At 58.1% G+C, this 22,287-nt stretch overlaps 2 protein-coding genes across 4 annotated transcripts in view; one reads left to right on the top strand and one right to left on the bottom strand.

Annotated features, from left to right (window-relative positions):
• Positions 1–22,287, bottom strand: part of DNAH17 (dynein axonemal heavy chain 17) — a 110,443-nt gene that overhangs the window by 47,450 nt on the left and 40,706 nt on the right. Inside the window, exons 25-46 of one of the 2 annotated variants that reach the window (XM_067715435.1) lie at positions 22,001–22,249; positions 20,194–20,316; positions 18,940–19,287; positions 18,748–18,839; positions 18,225–18,351; positions 17,324–17,476; positions 15,856–15,981; positions 15,605–15,712; positions 14,763–14,894; positions 14,263–14,423; positions 13,506–13,662; positions 12,314–12,418; positions 10,340–10,497; positions 9,737–9,875; positions 9,352–9,579; positions 8,826–8,963; positions 7,834–7,966; positions 6,178–6,305; positions 5,315–5,463; positions 1,091–1,373; positions 817–990; positions 381–588 (exon numbers count right to left, since the gene is read on the bottom strand). In XM_067715435.1, the coding sequence (XP_067571536.1) occupies positions 381–588; positions 817–990; positions 1,091–1,373; positions 5,315–5,463; positions 6,178–6,305; positions 7,834–7,966; positions 8,826–8,963; positions 9,352–9,579; positions 9,737–9,875; positions 10,340–10,497; positions 12,314–12,418; positions 13,506–13,662; positions 14,263–14,423; positions 14,763–14,894; positions 15,605–15,712; positions 15,856–15,981; positions 17,324–17,476; positions 18,225–18,351; positions 18,748–18,839; positions 18,940–19,287; positions 20,194–20,316; positions 22,001–22,249 (3,619 nt within the window). Of the gene's footprint in view, positions 1–380; positions 589–816; positions 991–1,090; positions 1,374–5,314; positions 5,464–6,177; positions 6,306–7,833; positions 7,967–8,825; positions 8,964–9,351; positions 9,580–9,736; positions 9,876–10,339; positions 10,498–12,313; positions 12,419–13,505; positions 13,663–14,262; positions 14,424–14,762; positions 14,895–15,604; positions 15,713–15,855; positions 15,982–17,323; positions 17,477–18,224; positions 18,352–18,747; positions 18,840–18,939; positions 19,288–20,193; positions 20,317–22,000; positions 22,250–22,287 lie in introns of those variants that run through there. The other variant, XM_067715434.1, reaches the window with a different exon arrangement.
• PGS1 (phosphatidylglycerophosphate synthase 1) overlaps positions 1–22,287 on the top strand; it is a 108,627-nt gene that overhangs the window by 85,458 nt on the left and 882 nt on the right. The window lies entirely within an intron of this gene.

Here is a 22,287-nt window from a genome sequence, read left to right as displayed (position 1 = left end):
GCCCGAGGGGTAGCCCCGGGGCACCAGAGACAGGATGGGTTGGACTCCAGCCACCTCAGGAGTAAAGGAGAGGGTGGTGGGCACCACTGGCTCCAGGCAGGGGGACAGGAACCTTGTGCTCATCGACCTGGGGGCCACCTGAGACTGGTTACGAGGGGAGCTCCCTGTGGGATCTGCCACCCTCGTCCCCCTGCTCTGGGCATAGAGGGCAGTGGGTGGGGGCATGGGAAGTGGAGAGGCAGCTGGCAAGCTCCCGGGTCTGCAGTAAGAAGGCACTGTGAGGACCGTCAGGGTGGGACTGGGGGGCAGTCGCGTCGGATGAGAGTGATGGGGTGTGTCGAGGCCAGGCTGTGAGGATGCGCGCTTGTCCTCAGCCTCACCCTGCAGCATAGCCGAGGTCGTGTAGAAGTTGAAGGGCACGGCCTGCACCAACCAGTCGTCTGTACTCAGGCTGCCCAGCTTGTCCCCCATCAGCACCGACTTGCCCGTCCCTGCATTCCCCACCAGCATCACCGGCCACGACTTCTCCACGAGCAGGTCCAAGAAGTAGCGGATGCGGATGGTTTCCGTGGTGTGCACCAGTGAGGCCTGCGGGAGAGAGGGAGGAGCTGTAACCCCAGACACACCTGAGCCTCCAATTCCCACCCTCCGTACAAACCTGCAGACCTGGACAGTTTGTCAAATCCCCAGTCTTACTTGGAAGGTCCTACTGTTGAAAACCGTTTGCGACCGGACATCCCATTGAGAAGCGAGTGGGATGGGGCTCTGAGTCCTGCCCCTAAATCGTCATAAATCGTCACCGCTCTGGGCAGTTACCTGCAGGGGGACATCAGGGTCCAGCTCGAAGCGGGGCACCTTGTCCGTCCACGGCAGGAACTTTTTGGTGTCGGGATCTATGTAGTAGTCAAAGATCGTTCCCTGCGAGGGGAACTTGATTGTCTTGAATTCGTTGATCCACCATCGGCTGAACTCGACCCGATAATCTACAAGCTGTTGGGAAACAAAATAGAGCGCAGAAACGGCCCAGCTGAGGGGGATGCCGGGAGACCGGGTCTGGGTGGCCAGGCACCCGCCGCGGCTGGCTGCTCACCTGGTCCTGGAACATGGCCCCTCCGAAGGCCCAGAAGCAGGCGAACACGAAGTAGAGCTCGTACAGCTCCTTGGCAGAGTCGGGGGGTGCGTTCTGCTCGGTGAGGAGGCACTCGAGCAGGTACAGGATCATCTGGATGACCGTGATCTCGGGCACCGGGGTGATCGTCTTAAACCCGATGCGAAGCTTGTCCAGGCAGGTGGGCAGGTACTTGTCAAAGAGGACCAGCAGGGTGGCCTTTTCCGACTGCACCTTGCGCCTCTCGATCCAGCTGCTCACCACCCTGGGGAAGACGGGAGGTGCTGGAGGACTGGGCCACCACGCTGGGTCCCCCGGCAACCCTCCGCTTGGGGAACGCTTCCATGGGATTCTGGCACTCCTGCCTGGTGATGGGGCCAGTCCCAGACCTTAAGAGGATCTGATGAGGGTGTGCTCTTTCCCTGGGATTCTAGCTGTGGGGTGCTGTCCTCCTAGAACAACTGGGAGCCATCCTTTCCACCCCCAAATGCAGATAATACTGAGGACAGTAGAGCTGGACATAGGAGAAGAAGAGAGGAGAGAGAAGTTTCATAACATCACCTGGGGGAGAGAGAGGGAGGGGATGGGAAGGGAAGAAAAGGGAAAGGAAAGGAGAGGAGCAGGGACACATCACTGCATTATGTGGACTCCTGGATCCAGCCATGCCTGAAGCATACATGGTGAATTGAGCCAATTGACGCATTTAATGGAAGAGTCCAAACCAATACAACAGGCATTCCTGAGGAGCCATGTTGGGTTGTCCGGCACACATACATCTCGGGAGTGGGTTGCATGGAGGTGGCCCACAACGGCTGTGAGGGGTGTGGATCCTGGAGCCCGACTGCCTGGCTTGAATGGGCTCTAGCGTGGCCAGCCGTGGCCTCGGGCAAGTTACTCAACATGTCTGGGTCTCAGGTTCCTCATCCGTAAATGGGAGTGATGATAATTGCTCCCATATTCGAAGGACTACCTGGACTGATACTTTTAAAGCTCATAGAGGGGAGCCTGGCCCACGGTAAGTGCTGAACAAGTGCCTGCTGAAAGCGGAAAGAGCGTCGGCTCCCTTGCGGGCTGATGAGCTCAGTGAGCTGTCCTTTCTAGGATGCCCAAAACGTAAGCAGGAAGCTCGCGTTACCCGAGGCAGCTCGCCTGCCCTCCGCAGCCCCAGCAGACATGCCTTTCTGCAAGTGAGCGCACGTTCTGGAAGCTCTGCCTCTTACTGCACCCCTAGCAGAACAGAGAACCAAGAGCTCAAAAACTCTGCTCCGTTGCCCCTGGGCTCACTAGGTAACAGAGGAAACCATTAAACACTCTACGTCCACAAGCGAACACAGTGCAGCTGAGAACTGGATTCCAAATGCAGTGGGTCTTCAGAACGGAGACCGATTTGCAAATCTATACATAGACTGCTGCATTTGCCTTCTCTCTTGAAGGCGGATATATCAAATTTGAAATTTTGCCTTGTTAGAGACATTGAGTGCGTGCAGATGTGCGCGCTGGCTTTGATCTGAAAAGCCGACCCAGACCCAGACCCCGGGAGGACGAGTGGCTTCCCTGCAGGCTCCTGCCCTGTCCCCAGAGGCCACGGGGCCCCTCCGGCCCTGGAGCTTTGCTTCTCCTCCCGCTCCTGGATACGCTCAGCCACCCCTGCCTCGAGTCGTGGCTGCCCCTGCTGGAGGGCTGCTCTTTCTCTGGGCTGGGGGGGCCTGAGCAGGCCCTCAGCCTCTCCACTTCTCTCCAGCAAAACCCGGGTCTCCTCCTGGTCCCCAGGATGCCACTCACTCTCTCGGTTACCCCTCTGGAGCCCTAAGAACCACTCCGGCTGAAGGGTGAGCCTTCGGGTCCCGCCCCCGCACACCTCTGCTGACCTTCCGCTCTCCTTCCCGCCCCCGCTGAGCGTCCACCGGGGGCCCCTCGGCCCCACCGTCTCCTTCCCGTACTCTTGCGTCTTAGCGGCTCCCGCTCAGACTTTGTTCCAGTTCTCTTGCCTTGTCTGCTGCCCACCCTGGAAACGCCCAGACATGTGTAGTGGGCGGAATGGGGGCCCCTCAAAAGACATGTCCACCCACAGTCTATGAATGTGGCCGTATTTGGAAAAAGGGTGTTTGCAGATGCAATCAAATTAAGGATCTCGGGCTTCCCTGGTGGCGCAGTGGTTGCGAGTCCTCCTGCCGATGCAGGGGACACGGGTTCGTGCCCCGGTCCGGGAAGATCCCACACGCCGCGGAGCGGATGGGCCTGTGAGCCATGGCCTCTGAGCCTGCGCGTCCGGAGCCTGTGCTCCGCAACGGGAGAGGCCGCAACAGTGAGAGGCCCGCGGACCACAAAAAAAAAAAAATAAATAAGGATCTTGAGAGGGTGCATCCTGGATGAGGGTGGGCCCTGATCCAACGACTGGTCCTTATGAGAAGAGGGAAGTTAGGACACAGAGGCATGTGCAGAGGGGAGACCACGTGAGGCTCAGAAAGGTGGCTGTGTGATGGGTGATGTGTCTACAAGCCAAGGATTGCCAGCAACAGCAGAAGCTGGGGGAGAAGCCCTAGGAGAGATCCCCCCTCAGAGTTTCCAGAAGGAACCAACCCTTCCAACACCTGATTTCATACTTCTGGCCTCCAGAACCGGAAGAGAAAAAACTTCCACTGTTTGAAGCTGCCCGGTTTGTGGCCCTTTGTCATGGCGGCCACAGGACACTAAGAAAGCAGAATGACAGGTGTGGCTGGAGAAGGCGGCATAGTGGTGCTGGGTCTCAGCGGCCCCCAGGCCCCTGTGGGTCAGGCCAGCTCTGGTTCTGTCCCTGCAGGGTCACTGCGCTCGTGTAGCCCCCTAGCCCCGGCCTCGCTGCATCGGGAGACAGCGGTCTCACTTCCCACTCGATGCACAGACACATCGAGCATGAACTCTCCCCCTCCCCCCTCCCCACTGGCACACTTGCCTGTGCCTGGAAACACCCATGCCTGCTCATCTCGCCCCGGCCGCCGTGAGACATTTCCAGAAGGACCCACATTACCAGGGCCTCCTCTCAATTCCTCCTCCGTGAATTGCCATCTGGCTTCTGCCCCTGTCGTGCCAGGAAGCTGTTCTTCCTGAGTTAATGGTGAGCTCCCAGCTGCCAAAGCCAGTGGCAACTTCCTGTCCTCGGCTCCTTGACCCTCCGGACGTGACCCTGCTTCCCTCCTGAAGCTCCTTCCTCCCTGGCTATGTGGGGCGTCACCTCCCCAGTTTCCCTTCTACCTGTTCCTTCTCGAATGCTTCAAGGATTCTTCTTCCTCCCAACCTCTCCTACCACTCTCCACATCTCTCCGGGAGACCCAGTCTCCCCAGCACGGAGCAGCCGTGGGTCAGACACACAGCAGATGCAGAAAGCACTGGTTGAGTGAGTGAATGAATGAATGAAGTGGACGACTGAACGAATGCAGCCGGGGTGTTTCTCCTGAGGCTGTCCGTCCCAGAATGTTGCACTGGGGTTTCTACTCAAGACCACGCAGGACGTCCTGGCGTATAAATTACTAGTCTTGTGTCCAAGTACAAAAACATGCCTCCAGGATCAATGGCAAGCCTTCCATTTCTTAAGGTTTCAAACATTTCTCACATCCATCCCTCCTCCCCTGTCCCCAGTGGCCACCCGTCATCTGCTGCCATGAACTCTCCTCGTCACGTCAGAAACAGCCCCTGTGCCGGCCCTGGAGGCTGGTCCAGGGTCAGTCCCTTCCTGCCAAGAGCATCCTCGCTTCACGCTCCATCCACGAACACCTGACCACCGCCCGTTCCTGGGAAGCTCACACTCTCGCCCTGATGCCCCTTAAATGTTGGTTCTCACTTGGAATGCTTTCCCTACCTGTCTACCCGGAAAGCTCCTTTTCCTGTCGGGGCTCAGCCCAACCTCCAGCTCCTCCAGGAAGACTTCCTGTCTCCACAACAGGCCCAGACCCTCCCTCCTCCTCAGAGTTCCCTGCATGTGGTACAAACTTCTGTTTCGTTAGCTGCCGTGATGCAGTCTCCACGCATTACATCGCTTATTCACACATCTGTCCCGCATCCTTTCATCGCCCCCACGCTGCTGCCTGGGGAGGGCCCAGCACAAGGTATTTATCGTATGAATGAACGAGTGAGTGAACGAATGAACGCATTCACAGGAACATACATCAACGTCAACGCCCTCCTCTTTCTCTGCATAGTTTGGAGCCGGAGAACAAAAGCCCAACTCACGGGTTCCACCCGAGGTCGGCCGGGTTGATGTACAGGATGCCGGCTCTGGACACGGTGGCCGGCGTGGCCGTCCTCAGGTGGCTGATCTCGAACACCAGCCGCATGGTGCGGTTCAGGGGGATCCGCTCATTGCTGGCCAGCGTGAGGACCTAGTGAGGGACACGGGCCTGTGGGTTTCAGCCCCAAAGCACCCTCGTCCTGAGGGTTTCACAGGTCACATCTCAGAAGAGGAGGAGGTCGGGGACACTCCCCGTACCCCCGCCAGCCACCAACCAGCCTCCCTAGCCCAGCGTCTCCCTGCCGTCCTCGATGCCAGCCCCCCCGGCCCTTCCCAGCCTGGGGCCATGGAGAGCGTCCAGATGTGCGTGGATGACGTAGGACTTCACTCTGAGGCTAAAGTTGCCTTTCAAACCATGACCCCGCCCCTGCCCCCCAGGAACTCTGGGGGTCCCTCCTCCACCCAATTGAGAATCACTTTCTTAAGCTGCTTCTAGATAATTCTCAACACTGTCCGCGCCTTCCAAGATATTAGCTACCCCTCCGACATCGTGCCACGCGTCAGTCAGACAGGAACGCTCTCTACACCTGCATCCTTCGCCCACACTGCGGCCAAAAAGCAGGTGAGCCGGGTGCACGGGCCTGCATCCTGTGAGGAACGCGTCTTGTGATAAGGGGGGGGCTTTCCCTCGTCCATAACGCTTTGTGCAGAACGCCAGGCAGGCCCCCTCCTGAGTCTCCATGCACAGCGGGTCCTGTCTGCTGAGTGCGGCAGGTGAGACATGTGGCATGTCCCATATGCTCCCCTCCCCCACGTTACTGCCATTCTGGGGGGGTCAGCTCTGGGATCCAGGGGTCCCTTGTACCTTGTTGTCATCCATGACGGTGTTGAGGGACTCGATCCACATGGGGTCTATGTCCCCGTCCAGGATGATCCACTTGGGGCCGTCGTGAGGGATGTTGGCCAGGTCCCGCATGATGGTGGAGAAGAGGCCTGTGGGCGGTGGGGCTCTGTCAGGTCCAGCTCTGGGCGGCTCTCCCTGGGGCCACAGGGGCTGAGACCAAGCTCGCCCCCTCCGGGCCAACACTGGCCTCTCTCTCAGAGGTGGCCAGTGCCCTACTTCAGAGGGACAGCAGAGGCCCTCAGACAGGAGGGGACCTGGCTCATTTCCTGCCCTTCTCCTGACCCCGAGGACCCACCTTTGTGACTCCACCCCTGACCCTGCCCCCCGACATCCCCCCCAAGTCTGGTCCAGTTCTCAGATTCAACAGCCCTACATGGAAGGCCACTGCCCCGCCCTGCACCCCTTCACTCATCCCTTCCCTCTTTCATTCATTCACTCAATAAAGGTTTGCTGAGTGGTCTTAAAGAGTCAGGCTCAGGGACTTCCCTGGTGGCGCAGTGGATAAGAATCTGCCTGCCAATTCAGGGGACAGGGGTTCGATCCTTGGCCCGAGAGGATCCCACATGCCACGGAGCAGCTAAGCCCGTGCACCACAAATACTGAGCCTGCGCTCTAGAGCCCGTGCTCCACAACAGAAGCCACCGCAATGAGAAGCCCGCACACCGCAACGGAGAGTAGCCCCCGCTCGCCGCAACTAGAGAAAGCCCGCACGCAGCAATGAAGACTCAACGCAGCCAAAAATAAAATAAATAAAATTAATTAAAAAAAAACAAGAAAAAAAAAAAGTCAGGCTCAGAGCAGGGGGCGTGGGGACAACTGAAGCCCCTGCCCACCCCATAGAGCTTGCATCCCAGTGGAGGGGGTGACGACGCAAGATACACGTGCAGAGATAGATGCCAAGTCACAAAAAGAAAGCGGGGCGGGGGGCAGAGGGTGATGCGGCGGCAGGGGCCTCTCACAGGGGAGACTGGAGCAGAGCCTCCCTGGCTTCCTGGCCCGGGAGGGGGACGCATGGAAGCTTGGGTGGGGCAGGGGTGGGGATGGTCCCCTGGCAAGCAGTACACACCCGCCTCTTCCAACCCCTCCAGTTGCCCCTTCCTCCGCCTGGACCACCCTTGGGGCCCCCCATCTCCCCTAGCCCCTCACCTGTCCTTTCTCCAATGTCCCGAGTTTTTTTTTTTTTTATATAAAGCACAGATCTCACCAAGGCCCTTCCCCGGAGAAACACCATTCCCAGCACCCGAGGCTCCAGCCTGCACTTCAGGGCTCTCCTCCTGTAGCCCATGGGGTGGGGGCCCTGTCTCCCCTCAGCCCTGCTTGAGCCCTGATGCTCCGGTGTCCATGGCCTCCCTGGTTCCTCCCGCCTGGGAGCATGAACCAGCCCCCCTCTGTGACCTTCCTGCTCTCCGCAAGCACCATCATTACGCACGCGTACGTGTGGGCCCCCTCACCGCCGCTGGGCCCGCTGCGGGCCTCCCTCGGGGGCTCGGCCACGTGCTCACCGCACAGAGGCCGGCCGAGCGGCCACGACAAAGCGGGCCCGCCGTGGACCCAGGCCTGGGACGCCTGCTCCGAGCCCTCGCCCTCTCGGCCCTGCCGGGGATGCTGCCCCATTACCATCTTTCCACTCCCTGGTCACCGGGTTGATGATGCCGAAGAGCTCGTCGCAGGTGACGGCCTTGGGGTCCAGGTCCACGGCGACCGGCTTCCTCTGCAGGTTCTGATAGGTCTTGTTCAGAGACTTGAGGACCTGCACCGAGGCGGGGGCTGCTCACTCAGGGCCACATCGCGCACCCGGACCCTGCGCTAGGGCCCTTGTGTGAGCTCCAAGGGCCCTTGAAGCCCCACGGGCAGAATCCCTGCTCTGGGCCCGGTTTGCTTTGGCGACACGCGGGTGAGTCTGCGACCCGCAAACAACGTCCAGGAAGACGCGCTGCGATGGTTCCTGCCTGTGCACAGAGGAGGGCTACCTGTGCCCAGACTGGGTGACATTCATACTAGTTCCCTGATAATAAAAGTAAGGTGCTCGCTGAAAGAAAAATTAAGGGAAGGAAACTACCTGTCATTCTTCCCCCGCAGAGAAAAGGGTTTCTGAGCACATCTGAGGATGTTTCCCATGGGTGTATGTGTAGACAGAAATACACACATTCCTTTTTAGAGAACTGGTTCCTACAGTTTCTGCCTTCTAAAAATAACTTGCAGTGAGCGTCCCTCATGTTACATAGTCTTTGGAAATGATCTTTAATAATAGCATAATAGTCCATCCTGTGGGTGGCTAGCTGAATACTCGGCTGGTTTAGAATTTTCCGATGTTATAGGTATCAGTCATGTTGGCCGCCGCCCTCTGCTTTCCACTGTGCCCAGGCAGTGGTAGGGGGCAGGGGACAGGAGGGTGGGGGGTCGGCTGCAGAGAGGCGGGGTGACTGATATCAAGGGGGGAGGAGGGAGAGAGGAGGACCTGGGAGAAGGGCCTCATCGGTGGGACCAGGGTCCGCTGGCCACTCCTCGCCTCCCCTACCGTCCCCGGCCCCCCGTCACGGCTTCCTTCCCGGTCCGTGACACCCTTCCGCCCGGGACGCACTGGGCTGGGTCCCCGGGTGGGCATGTACCTGGGACTTGCCACTGCCCGCGTTCCCGATGACGAACACCGAGTGCCTGACTTGCAGCAGCTCCTCCAGCTGCACCACCTTCAGCACGAAGCTGTCCTCCGCCTGCAGCTTGAGCTCAACGATGCTCTGCTTGATGACCTGGGGAAGGCGTGTGGGAACGGGGCGCTGAGTCCCCTGCCCAGCGGAGAGCTCAGAAGGGAACAGCGGCCCTGCCCGTGGGGATGTTTACGTGCTCTGCCGTGGGTGCTACTGAGAACCCTGTGCGGGGAATGGGTTTGCCCAAAGCATCCTCCCCTTCCTCTCCCGACCCCCCAGCGTTGCAAGAGGGGCTGGAGAGGCAACCCGTAGCCTCAGGACGTTCCTCGGGGCAGAGGGAGCCGTGCATGTGTGGCCATTGCCCGCTGGCAGACGTGACCACCACCCCAGTGTGGGTACCTGCCACAGTGTGTGGCGGAAAGAGGCATCCTCGGCGGGAAGGAGGCTGGGGTGTGGCTTCCCGGGCCACCGTGACCCTGGCTGTACCCACCTTCTCAAAATTCAGGTCCCGTTTCCGAGGCACGTCCAGCGCAGGGAAGAGGTCCCCGATGAGCCCCATGAACACGGGCAGGTCGTCGGCGACGATCTTGGGGATGTTGAAGTCCCTGAGCGCCCTCATCAGCACCTGGTCCTCTGCTCGGCCGGGGTCGGCCCTCTTCAGGGAGCCGGCCACCACCAGCACAGACTTGATGGCCCGCAAGCCCCAGTCATAATGATCCTGCGAGTGGAGGGCAGGGCCGGGCGGGCGTGAGCGCGCCGGCGGGGTGCTGGGACGGAGGCCAGCCTGCCGCCGGGACGCGTGGAGGCATGCGGGCCACCTGCGTTTGTAACCCCTCCCGACCCCAGCTCTGTGGGCCCAGGACGCTGTCACACACCTGCTTTGACAGCAGCTCTTTGCACAAGGTGTAGAGCGTGATGAACTTCCTGGCCAGAAGGCGGGCCTCCAGAAAGCCCTCAGACACCAGCATGATCTCGCATATCAGTTCAAAGTCGGGGACCACCATGGCGCAGGGCCTGAGGGGGTCAGCGGGGTCTGCCTTGGCTTCTCCCCCTCTTCCAACTATGCCCCCACCTGCCCCTTGTCACCTAGGGGCACACCTCACCTGCCAGGAGGAGCACAGCACCACTGGCTGAGAGTCTAGGTGCGGAGCCGGGTTCCCAGGCCCCCACCCGCCGCTTGGCTGCGCTCCCGCTTCACTTGTTCCTCCTACACCCTGCGCAGGGGCGTCTCCAGGCCCTGCATCCCTTGACTCAACTCCTCTGAGAGTCACCTGAGCCCTGTCCTCCCTCACTGGCCGGATGTACCGGAAACGGGACCTCCATCCCAGGTGTCAGAGGCCCCGGCGGGCTGGTCCTTCTTACTCAGGCCTTGTCTCCAGACTCCTCCTCTCCCACAGCCCCCTCTGGTCGGCCTCGCCCTCTGCCCTCCACAGCGCCCTCCTGGGCACTTCCTCATGCCATCCGCGCCCACCACACACCTGAACAAGGCCTTTAAGTTCTCGGGCAGCTCCGTGCGTCCGGCGTACCCGGGGTTCATGGTGATGAAGAGGCCAACACTGGGGATAAGCCTTATCATCTCTCCCAGGAAATTAAACGTTTCTTTCTTGGCCCGAATTGCATCTTGGATACATTTTACCTAAACAGTGGGTATACAGACGCGTTCACGTGGGAATGACCACCTTCGACGGGCGGGACGGATCGCCGTTTGTGCTAAAGCGTGTGGCTGTGAATTTGCAGAGGACCTTCCTGATTTTTCTTTTTTTAAATTAAACTTTAAACTTTGATACAACCGTAGATTCACATGCGGTTGTAAGAACGAACGAGGAGGGGATCCCATGGGCCCCTCCCAGGCGCCCCCCAAGGGTGACCGTAGTGCAGCATCACCACCAGGACAGCCACGTGATGATGGGACGTTTCTGTGACCTCAGGTGTTGTCACCCTCTATAGCCACCCCCACCGTTCTCCCACCCTGCCCTCCCCGACCCCCTGCAACCACTCATCTGCTCCCGTTTCTGTGATTCTGTCTTTCGTGAACGTTAGTAAGCGGGATGGTACAGTGTGTCACCTGAGACGGGCTTTGGTCACTCAGTGAGACGCCCTGGGGGTTCCTCCAGGTTGGGGTTGTTCCTTGATATTACTGAGTGGCGTCCCACCCCCTGGCCGCTCTGTGTGTCCCGTTCCTGCTCGGGCAGTGTGACCCGTGGGAGGGCTGACTGGTAGCCATCCCCACATCAGAAAGTCAGCCCCGGGCTTCCCTGGTGGCTCAGTGGTTAAGAGTCCGTCTGCAAATGCAGCGTACATGGGTTCGTGCCCCCATCCGGGAAGATCCCGCATGCTATGGAGCGGCTAGGCCCGTGAGCCATGGCCGCTGAGCCTGTGCGTCCGGAGCCTGTGCTCTGCAACAGGAGAGGCCACAACAGTGAGAGGCCCACTTACCGCAAAAAGAAAAAAAAAAAAAAGAAACTCAGCCCCGGGTGAAATCTGAATTCAGGGACCATTAGCTGCCTTTGACCCTCGGTGGTGCTGAGCAGCTGCAAATCTCCAAGCCACCACTGGAGGGCGCCCTGCAGCCACAGTTTAAGCCCTGACCTATGAGCCTGGGGCTTTGGAGCAAAGCGCATGCCTAGTTGTCCAGGACTTTCCTCCCAGACTGGTCTGCAGCGTGCGGCTCACAACCCAGCAGGGCAGGGGCTGGCGGTGGGACCTCTCCCCTCCACGTGGAGCCTCTCCTAATGTTCCGTCCCAGTTCCTGCTCCTCCATCCGAGTCAACAGAGCTCTACGTGATTATCCTGGGGTCTGTGCACTGACTTTGGGGGCAGGGGTCCCCAAGGCAGCCGTCAGCATTGCCCATGGGTCCAGGGGGCGCTGGCTGCCCTCGTCCTCTCTTTGCAGTACTGGCCTCCAGCCCCAGGGCTTGGGGATAGTTCCATGTCTATGCCAAGGTGGGGAAACAACAGTGGAGGAGGCCAGCTACCTGCACTCACCCCTAATCCTGCCAGCAAACCCATTCTACAGATTAGAAGATGAAGGCACAGACAGTTCAAATAAAGCCCAGAACTAGGCAGTCCTGCACTCTGTCATGGGTGTTCCCAAAATATTCGGGCTCATTTCCTCCTTCTCTCCCTCCCAGCACCCTTGTCTAACTGATAAACTCCTAGACATCCTTCAATGCCCAGCTCCATTGGTAATTGAGACCAAGCCCTCTGTCCTGGTCCCCTAGGCAAAACTGATTATCCCCTCGTCTGTATTCGGTTACATATGTGCCACTGGGTCTGATCCTTACTGTTTTCCTTCTGTGGGCCCCTGAAGGACAGGGCTGGGGTCCCGCTCACCTTTGTGCCACACCCCCCAACTCAGTGAGGCTGACCTGATCCTACAGGAAAGCTGACGAGCGCCAAGCCGGCAGGGCAGTGAGTTCCCGTACGTGACCCAGAGACCACGCGGGCCCTACCTGTACGGCGATCACAGACAAGACCTCCACGGAGATTCGATTGAACTCATCGAAGCAGCCCCAGGCTCCAGTCTGGGCCAGGCCCTTGTAGATATTGCCACAGGACTAGAAAGGGTGAGATGGGAGAAGCACGCGTGGAGAGCCCTGCCGGGAGCCCCTACCTGCCCCATCAGCCCCCTGGCTGAGGGTCAGGCTTGGGAACTTTGGGGCCCTCAGAAGGCTAGAGGCAGGACGTTCACTCCCTGGGAGGGATAATCCTGCCCGGGGCCGGGTGCCAGGAAGAGTCCAGACCCTCCCTGGCATGGGGGCTTTGCCCGGGCTCAGATTAGCGAGTTTGTGTAAAGTTCAGCCCTTGCATTTTCCGCTAGCACACAGGAGAGGGGGGCTTCCCTCTAAGGTATGGGGACGGACGGCAGGCCGCAGCTGGATAATCAGGATGGTTCTTCAACGTTTACATACAGGATTCCTTCTGGGAGGATCCAGCTTCAGATTTCACTTTTCTAAAACCCAGAAAGCCGGTGCAGGCTGCGGCCTTGAGAGTCAGAAGGGGCAGCTGTCCTCACCCTCAGCCTCAAGATGGGGTCCCCTGGACTGTGGGGCTCCGATGGGGGTGGGGCAGGGAGGCCCCCTGCAGGCCCGAGCTCCTGATCTCAGTGTCCCCCCCGGCCCCCAGGGGCTGCTTTGACCTGACCTCCATGGTCACCCCTCTTCCGGGCCCTTTGAGAGCTGTGGCTGTCCTGCAAAGTCTCCAGTGACCGCTAGGACCCAGCCCCTACCCTATACCCACCCCTCATGCTACCCTGCCCCCCAAGCTCTCAAAGGTGCTCACTCTGTCTGGTGCCCCCAGTTGCCGGGGACAAGCTTGGAATGTAGGTTGGGAGGGGTTACCTCCCCAGGGGAGGCAGGACTGGTTGTGCCCACCCTGAGAGCCTCTACCAGACACGCTGGTCATGCTGCAGAGGCCCAGCCTCCCAGGAGGGCCAAGGCCGCCAGTCGGGGCACCACTACTCAGCCTCTCTGTCTGGTGGACGCCGTCAGCAAGCTGGGGAGCTGGTGCCTCCTGCCTGGGTCCGGCCTGCAGTGTCCACACATCTAGAGCTCACTTGGGGCGTGGAGGCTGTGCCTTCTGAGGGAGGGGCCGTGGGTGGTCCTCCCTGGGGACTTCAGGCCCCCCTGGGCCTGGGATGCGTACCTTGTAGTCCATCTGCTCGGAGCAGTTGAAGACGTAGACCATGGTGCCCAGGGCTCTGCCCAGGTCCTTGGTCGTCTCTGTCTTGCCAGTCCCGGCGGGGCCAGCGGGGGCTCCGCCCATGATCAGGTGGAGGGACTGGGTCAAGGTTATATAGCATCTGCAAAGGACCTCCGATCACCTCGCGGGCGGCAACCCCACAGCCGCCCACGTTCTTTCACTGTGGTTCAGTGACACCCCCCCCAAGCCCCAAGGAGGCACCAAAGGGAGCCGGTGGGAAGCACTTGTGATGTCGCCAAAGAGCAGACACCGTCTTGCCGGGGCGGATGCCACATGGGGGCTGTGCCCACCAGGGCGTTAGAGGAGGCCACTGCCTAACGTCACAGTCACTGGCGGTTCGCTCTGAGCAGCTGCTGGTCTGAGTGCTTTTTGCTGTTAAATGACTCGCTTGACCCTCAACGAGCTGCTGAGCATTTATAAAATAACGTCCCCACTTCGCAGGTCCTCAGAGAGGCTGAGGAACACCCCCAAGGCCATACAGCCAGGGTCGGAGGGAGGGAATAGGATCGTGGCCCCCGAGTCTGGGTGCCTGGCTGGTAGCAGGACTGAATCTGACCCAAATGCCCGGACCCGTCAGCCTCAGCAGGGCACGTTCGGGTCTGACAGTGCAAGGACTCACGGGGAAGGGCCCAGAGAACAGTGAGAGTCCCCCCGCTGCATTGCTCAGGGCCAGGCAGGAAGGCGGCTGGTGCGTCCTCACCTGTCGGTGAGCGGGGTGATGACCAGTCGTGGAGTGTTGCCCAGGTACTCGTACGAGTACTGGATCTGGGCGTCGCAGATGTTGGCAAAGCAGTGCTTCTTCTCCTCATCCCAGCGGTGCCGCAGCTGGGACTGCCAGGTGAAGGCCTGGGCGCTCTCCACCTGCAGGAGGGGCAGGCCGGTTTGCCTCCCGCTGGCCCCTGCCCCGGGGTGGGGGTGGGGGGCTCCCCGGCCTCCGGCTCCTCCCACGGTGCCCACGTCAAGCCTAACTCCGTGCACCACTGAGTCTCGCTGAACCGTGGGCACCCCTGATCAGGCCGCTTGTCCAGTCGCTTACCAGGGCCGAGACAAGGGATGAAGGAGGCGGTAGCCACTGCCCGGAGTAGTGTCGCCCGCCTCCCTCAACCCAGGAGGAAGCAGCAATAACTGGGATGGGGGCGTGCATGGGAGTCCCAGGCACCAGCCCCCCGCGGGGTTCCTGGCCCTTCCCGGCACCCGTGCCTTGGCGGTGATCATCTTGGCGACCACATCCCGGGCGTGGACGTCGATGGTACAGATGGTCATGATCTTCGTCCTGTCCCCGGCGTTGAGGTTTCCGATGAGCAGGGTGATGAGCGCGTTCAGCTGACTGATCTGCAGGAGCGAAGGCGCCTCGGCTGGGACACCCATCGCGGGGCGGACTCCGGGCTGGGGGGGGGGGTCCCCCACGGTTGGGTAGGGAAGACCCCCATGCTCTTGTTCACAACAACGAGACACAGAAAGAAGCTCTCGCTATCCCCCAACTGGGGGTGGGGAACGCTGGGGAACAGGCCCCCCCGTGGAATATCAAGGAGCCACTAAAAATGGTGTAGAAGAAGATCGGATGCCGTGAAGGACGGCGGACGTTGCGTAAAACCAGGATTTTAAAGCTGTGTGGACAGTTTATATATTTTTGCCTAGGAATCGATTACATGCACACAAAAAGATTAGAATGTTAGATAAGAATTTGTTGACGGGGTTATATATGGGTGGTGGGGTTTTTATTTTAAAAATTATCTTTAGTTTCTAAATTTCTAACCAAGAATCTTTTAAAAAGTTAAATCAAAAGTGGCCCCCACTTGCCACAACTAGAGAAAGCCCTCGCACAGAAACGAAGACCCAACACAGCCAAAAATAAATAAATAAATATATTTTTTTAAAAAGAGAGAGAATTAAAATCATGTACTTCTAAAGCGGTTACTCTTGGGCAGAAGGATGTTGGGGGTGCCAGTATTTGGTTGCTTTTGACCCACAGAAATGGCAGTGGCACAAGTGGGCACCTCAGAGCAAGAAGCTTTGGATGGACAGGGGATGGGAGCACACACCTGCTTCTTGTTGTAATCTCTGATGGCGTTTTCATAGCCTTCCTCCAGCCTGGCAAATGCCAGGCCCACCTCGGTTGTCCACCAGATCTGGGTGCACGCGAGCGCAATCTGAAAACAGAGCGGCCCCCGGCCCCCCGCCAACGTGAGCGTCGTTCTCAGCGTGACAGAAGAGCTCACATCAGTAAGGTGGCTGTTCTCCGCCCACTGTGGCTAACCCAGGACAGGTGAGCTCCGTCCACCCAGCCTCAGACCTGGGCGGGGTAGTCGAAGATCCACTGCTCCCTTGGCTTCTCCTCGTAAGTCACCACGGCTTCCGGGATCTCGTGGCGGAGCGTGGCGCACATCCTGTCCAACACCCGGTTCAGCCAGACCTCCACCTGGGGACGGAGCCACAGGGACCAGAGAGGGGTGAGCACAGCTCATTCCGATGGCTTGCTTTGTCATTTACAAATTAAATGACCATTTGTCATCCTCCTCCTTATCATCCCAGGGGTAGAAATACCCAGGTTTTCAGAGCAGTAAGAATGACCAGCTTGAAAAATGTGGTCAGCAAGCCCAGCTGTACCCGCACAACTAGCTGCATTGGGCATTCGTGTGCATTAACTGTTTCTACGCAGAGAAGGGAGGGGAAACCAGAGAAAAATCAAGAGGAGAAGATAGTCTATGTCTGACCCTATGAAGTGGTGCTGATGTGCAGAGACGCGGGGCCTGTCCCCCCAGCCCCGCTGCCCCGTGTCCCTTACTAGTGGAGCCCCCACTAGCTCTCCAGGTGCATCATCTCAGGGTCTTAGACTGTCATGTGGACAAACTTGCTGACGAGCCTTGTGTGTATCTTAAAATACAAAACTTCAACTGACTGCAACTGGGGGGAACATACCGAAATGAGATAATTGGGTTGGTTTTTCTTTTAAACTACAACAACAGTGCAGGCAGAGCTCACTGTAGTTCGTGGTTATGTCTGTAAGCAGTTACGTGTGGGAAGCATCTGAACGAACTGAGGACTGGATCCTGCCACCGGCCTGCCAACCCCATCTGGCCAGGTTCTCCGAATTCAAGTTGTGGGAGCTTGGGTTTTCTTGTGTGAGATTTTTACCCCCCAAGCTGACTTACCGCTGAATTACATTTCGCTTAGGCTAATGTCAAGATCGATTCGAAGGCTTGATCAATACTTGGGCAAAGAGATTGGGGGAGGGGGGGCGTGGAGGGCAGCCGGGAAGCTTGCTGTCAGCAGAAGGGAGCAGCCTCCTGGGGTGGGGGGAAGCTGGAAAGGGGGCCGGGCTGCCCAAGGTAAAGGGACCCCCCTCTGCTAAATCAAAGCAGTAAAGCCCCTTACGCTGGGCAGGAATGAGAACTGGCTGCTTCAGGTGTGTGTGGTCCCCTTCAAAGAGGGGGGCGGGTGCCGCTAACACTAACCCCTTGGCATTAATAATAATAAATAAAATAATAAGGACTCAATGGCATTAATAAACCTTTTCTCCCCCTCCGTCCCCTCCTTTCTCTTCTTTTTTTTTCTCACAATGCACCTCATACTGTGTAGGTAAGGCTGTGCTGGAAATTCTATAGAGAAGCCCCTTAAGCATTTGTTCTGAGAGGCAGAGGGAAGGAGAGAGGGGTGGTCCCAGGCTGGGGGTGACAGCCTGTCTGAGGCCGTGTGGCCCTGTACACGCTGCACTGTCGTCCCGGGTTGGGGCGGGGGCGTCCCTCCGCACACGCACGCACCTGCCCCGAGAGGTCACATTCCCGGTCAAAGTCCACGTACTCGTCCTCCTTGCTGTACATGCCCAGGCCACACTTGAGCGGCTTCCCGTCGGCGTCGAGGCGGAACTTCAGTTTACACAGGCTGTCGAAGAGCTTGGACAGGTGGCGGCTCACCTGGATTGGGCGGGGGGATCACTGGATTTTGCAGCCAAGGGGTTCAAAGGCAGGAGACATGCAGCCTGGGTCTTCCTCGGGAGGTTTTAAGCATCTTTTTTTTTTTGGCTTATACCCGCCCCCCCCCCCCCCCCCCCCACCGCCTCTGGGATGTTGACTGAACGCACTTAGCCAACAAATGGCAAAAACTGCTCTCAGGTGGAACCTTCCGAATGTCTGTTCCTGAAGATTTCTTTTCCTTGAGAAGGTTCTGTCCCCGGCATGGGACCCGCGTCCCTAGGTCAGACGCTCAGAACCTAAATTGTGGGCCACCCTGTGGCTGCCTTCTTGTGCGTCTGGAACTTCATGATTAAAATAAGACAGTCGCTTCCCTTCGCCGGGGTAGCTAACCCTCCTCTCTTTTAGAAGAGGAACCTCAAGGGACCTTTTCTTCCTGGCGCCTGGGATTTATTAGGAGGAGCAGGCGTGTCTCTCAGAAACGGGCATCTCACCCATTTTCCAGAGGACGCGGATGAGGCTTGGGGAGTGAAGGGCAGGGTCTGAGACCAGTCCCAGGTCTTTCTGTCACGGCCCAGCCCCTGGGTGGTTTCAGGTGTGGATGACCTCGTGGAGATGCCACAGGGACACCTGTGGACACTCCTCCAACATCCCAGGGCCACCTGGACATGGAGCCAAGCCGGGACCCGCCTGGAGCCTGGAGGCCGCACCTGAGGTCGGCCTCTCTTCACAATGCCAGGGGCCCACCTACCTCCACGGGGTCGTTTCCGTTGGAGAGAATGTCCAGGAGGTCGGCTGAGGAGACGAAGTAGAACCTTGGGAAAGCAAGCCTTTTTGTCTCTAAATATTCGGCCAGGGCCTTTTCACACATGGCCAACCTTGGGGGAGGAAACAAGGCTGCTGAGTCCTGCTCGACAGAGGGTCTTTTCCAGCCCATCCTTCCACGCGCTAGACGGACAGCCCCGGAGACGCCCAGGCTGTTCACAGCCCCAGTTTGATTCAAATCTTCCACACTTGTTCTCTGCCAGCCCCTGACCTGGTGGGTGTCCCCAGGTATGATAGGGTATAGTTTAAGCTCTGCAGTCAGTGCTTCTTCTGAGGCTGAAGGCCCGCTCTGTGGCCGGCATGGCAGGATGTGGCCCGAGAGCTCGCACTCTGAGGAAGGGGATGTGTTAACCCACAACCTGGGGCTTTCCCCGTCCTGGCCAGCAAGGGGCGCATGACTCGGGTTTCTGCCACAGTGAAGCCCCTCCCCTGGACAGTGTGGGACCCACCTCTTCTTCAGGTTCTCAAGTTTGTTATAGAGACCAGGTTTGTTGGTGGCTTCGACCACGTTGGGTGTTTTCACCGCCTCCTCCATCAAGGCCTGGGAAGAGAAAGGGGCCGCCACGGCATCAGGAGCCCTGTTTTCTCCAACGGAGCCATTTCCGAAAGTGCCCAGGCAGGGGCGAGAGAGCTGTGCTCACCTTGAACTCCTGGTCGATGTCATCAAAGCGTTGGGAGTCCTCCGGCAGCTGGGCGCGGATGTCTTTGGAACCAATGAAGATGCTCTCCAGGTGGCTCCAGGTTCTCTGGACCTCGAACCAGATGGAGATGACCGAGTCCGCGGCGGACAGTTTCTGCTGCCAGCTCGTCACCTCCTTCAGGAAGTGGGACAGGTACTTGGACATCATCAGGTTCTGCAGCTGCACCTGGCTGTCCTCCAGCGTCTCCACCAGCACCTCATCGGTCTTGAGCAACATGGTGCCTGTCCGCGGGTGCCGCCTGTGCTCAAACTCCATGGTGGACCAGGTACTATCCAGGGTTTTCAGCACCTTTTGGGGGAACAGAAATCGGCTCAGCAAGTGTCTGGCATGAGGGGCTGAAAAGGACCCAGAGTTTCCTAGAACATGGAAGGAACCCCTTCAGAAAGGAGGCGCTTTTCAGAAAGCCAAAATGTTCATGCCAATGTTATTTACAATGGCCAACAGATGGAAACAGCCCAGATGTCCCTCAGTGGATGAACAGATCAACAAAATGTGGTGTATTCATATAATGAAACATTATTTGGCCATAAGAAAGAATGAAGCCCAGGCACATGCTACAACATGAAGGAAACCTGAAAACATGCTCAGTGACAGGAGCCAGACACTGAAGCCCACATATTATTTGTTTCCCTTTATATGAAATGTCCAGAAAAGGCAAACCTGTAGAAACAGAAAGTGGGTTCATGGTTGCTTAGAGCTGGGGTGGGCGGTATGAGAAGATGGGGGGTCACAGGTAAGGGTCTGGGTTTCATTGCTTTTTGAGGAGATGAAAATGTTCTAAAATTGACTAATTCTAGTATGTGATGGTTGCACGTATCTGTAAATACGCTACAAGCCATTGAATTGTGCGCTTTAAATGGGTGAACGGCATGGTATGTGATTTAGAGCTCAGTAAGTTTGTTAAAAAAAAGAAAGCCAAAATGTGACAATTCAAACTCAAAAAACAGGTGAGGAGAGACGTTTGGATCGCAAAGGAGTCAGCCAGACTTTCCGTGTGTCCGGGAACTGCCCCGGGTACTGGCTGATGGCCGGCCCTCCTGCCCCCGCCCCCCCTTCAGCTTCTCAGAAGGCCGAGGCAGGATGGACTGCAAGTGAGGGTGCTTCGTAGGGGAGGAGAGTTCAGTAGGGTTAGGCAGGTGGGTCGGGTTCAGCATCACCCCCTACAAAACGCACTTTGCTGTCAACAAAGGCTACCTTTTCCATGCCAGACTCTTTCACAGCCTTGTCTACGATGTTCTGGACCTCGTCTTCGTATTTATGTAGGTTCAGCTGGAGTAAATCCGCCAGGGTGGTCTCATCTGACATTTCAAACTTCACCTACGGGAAAAAAAAGAGGCACATTCCACGTAAGGTCACATGTTCTCCCGTTGAGGGACAGCTTTGTCCTTCATGGAGAGGCAGGCGAGGGAGGAACCCAGGCCATGGCGGGGGCAGTTGGAAGCTCCGTGACTTGGGCAGTCACTTCTCCAGGCCTCGCCTCTCCTCCCTGTCAAACTGGTAACAGCAGAGTCCACTGATAGGGGATTGAATAGTGTCCCCCCCAAATTCATGTCCACCTGGACCTCAGAATGTGACCTTATTTGGAAATAGAGTCTTTGCAGCTGTTAAGGATCTTGAGATGAAATCGTCCTGGATCAACTGCACGGAACCTAAATCCGATGACAGGTGTTGTCAACAGAGAAAGGGGAGGGAGTGAAATGCAGAAGAGCCCACGTGACCACTGAGGCAGGGATTGGAGGGATGCGGCCACAAGCCAAGGATCGCCTGGGGCCACCGGAAGCTGGAAGAGGCAGGGAAGGGCCCTCGCCTAGACTGCCAGAGGGATCACGGTCCTGCCGACACCTTGATTTCAGGTTTTTGGCCTCCAGAGCCAGGGAAGACTACGCTTCTGTGGTTTTAAGCCCCCCATGGTGTGGGGCTCTGTTACAGCAGTCGCAGGACCTGATCCACCACCTCAGGAAGCTGCCGTGTTAGTAACAGTTGTGGCCAAGTCACAGGTACTATTACTCCAGTAACAATACCAGGTGTTTTCATGGTGTCACCCAGTCCTCAAATCCTTCTCGCTGTCACATAGACAGACGTTTCCAGGCCCCGATTCCAAGCCTGCCATGGAAACTGGCTTAACCAAGTGATGGAATCGAGTGTCTCTCAATCATGGCTGGAAAAATACCTGCCCGGGTATCAACAGTCCTCGGTGATGCCCAGTTCCTGGGACGTTTTAGTTGCTTGTTGATCACCGCCCGGGGGTCTCTCCCAGGCCCTGGAAGGGGTACACGAGCCTGCTGGCCAGTGGTCTCAGCACTCAGGATAACCCTTCTGCTCGTCTGTTTCTCCCCACCAGGGCCCAGGCCACATCCCGTGTGCTCCTGAAGCCGTTCCTGCCCTTCCCTCGCCATGGAGGTGACTGCCTACTCTATGCTCCTAGAACCACCCCTGAGCATCCCACTCGGCGTCCCAAACACCGTGACCCACGCTGTTCTTTCTTCCTTTGCTTCCCTGAGAGCAGGGCCCGTGTTCTGTCTCTGCATCCTTGGCACCTACGCGGGGCCTCTGCAGAGTAGCCGTTCCACAGAGTTTTGTTCAATGTTTGCTGACGGTGGGGATGTTCCTATTTGCCTTCTGTGAGTGTCAAGGCCAGTGACCCCCCACTGGGGGATACCCCTGGGAAAATTTGGGTGCTAGGACTCTGTGTTCCGGTGGCGCGTGGGGGACCCGGGGAGCTATTCCTCCGCCCCAAACGTCCTGAGCCCCGGGGACATTCACCTTTCAACCAGAACTGGCTGCATAATTTGAGGAGCCTGGTGCAAATCAAAATGATGGGGTCCCTTGTTAAAAAATCATTAAGGACTTCAACATGGTGACAGCAGAGCATCCAACCCAGAGCGGGGCCCCTCTGACCACAGAGCCCAAGCACCTCAAAGCCGGCTTTATCAGCGCCAGCCCCGCCCATCCTGTAGCGAGTCCCCAAGGAGCAGCGCCCTCCTCCCCCGAGGCGCGGTACCTGGGTGGCCTGCATGAGCTGCTGCCAGTGGCGGTTCCGGATGGCGGGGTTCTGCAGCTCACTCACGGCGCGCAGGGACGCGATCGTGTTCTTCACGGTGTTGTCCAGCCCCACGAAGGCATCCCAGCCCTTCACCTCCTTGTCCAGGGACCTCACAGCCTTGGCGAACTTCTGGCAGTCTATGTCCATCTGCTCGACGTTGATGTGCTTCCACTTGGTGGTCTTCCAGTCACCGATGCTGGTGTTGACCTGAGATGGAAACTCTCACTGTCTCCTCTACTGGGGAC

Source organism: Pseudorca crassidens, chromosome 19 (assembly GCF_039906515.1).
Source record: "Pseudorca crassidens isolate mPseCra1 chromosome 19, mPseCra1.hap1, whole genome shotgun sequence".
Taxonomy (NCBI): domain Eukaryota; kingdom Metazoa; phylum Chordata; class Mammalia; order Artiodactyla; family Delphinidae; genus Pseudorca; species Pseudorca crassidens.
The sequence above is the reverse complement of the archived record's forward strand: the minus strand, read 5'-3'. Positions and strand labels throughout refer to the sequence as shown.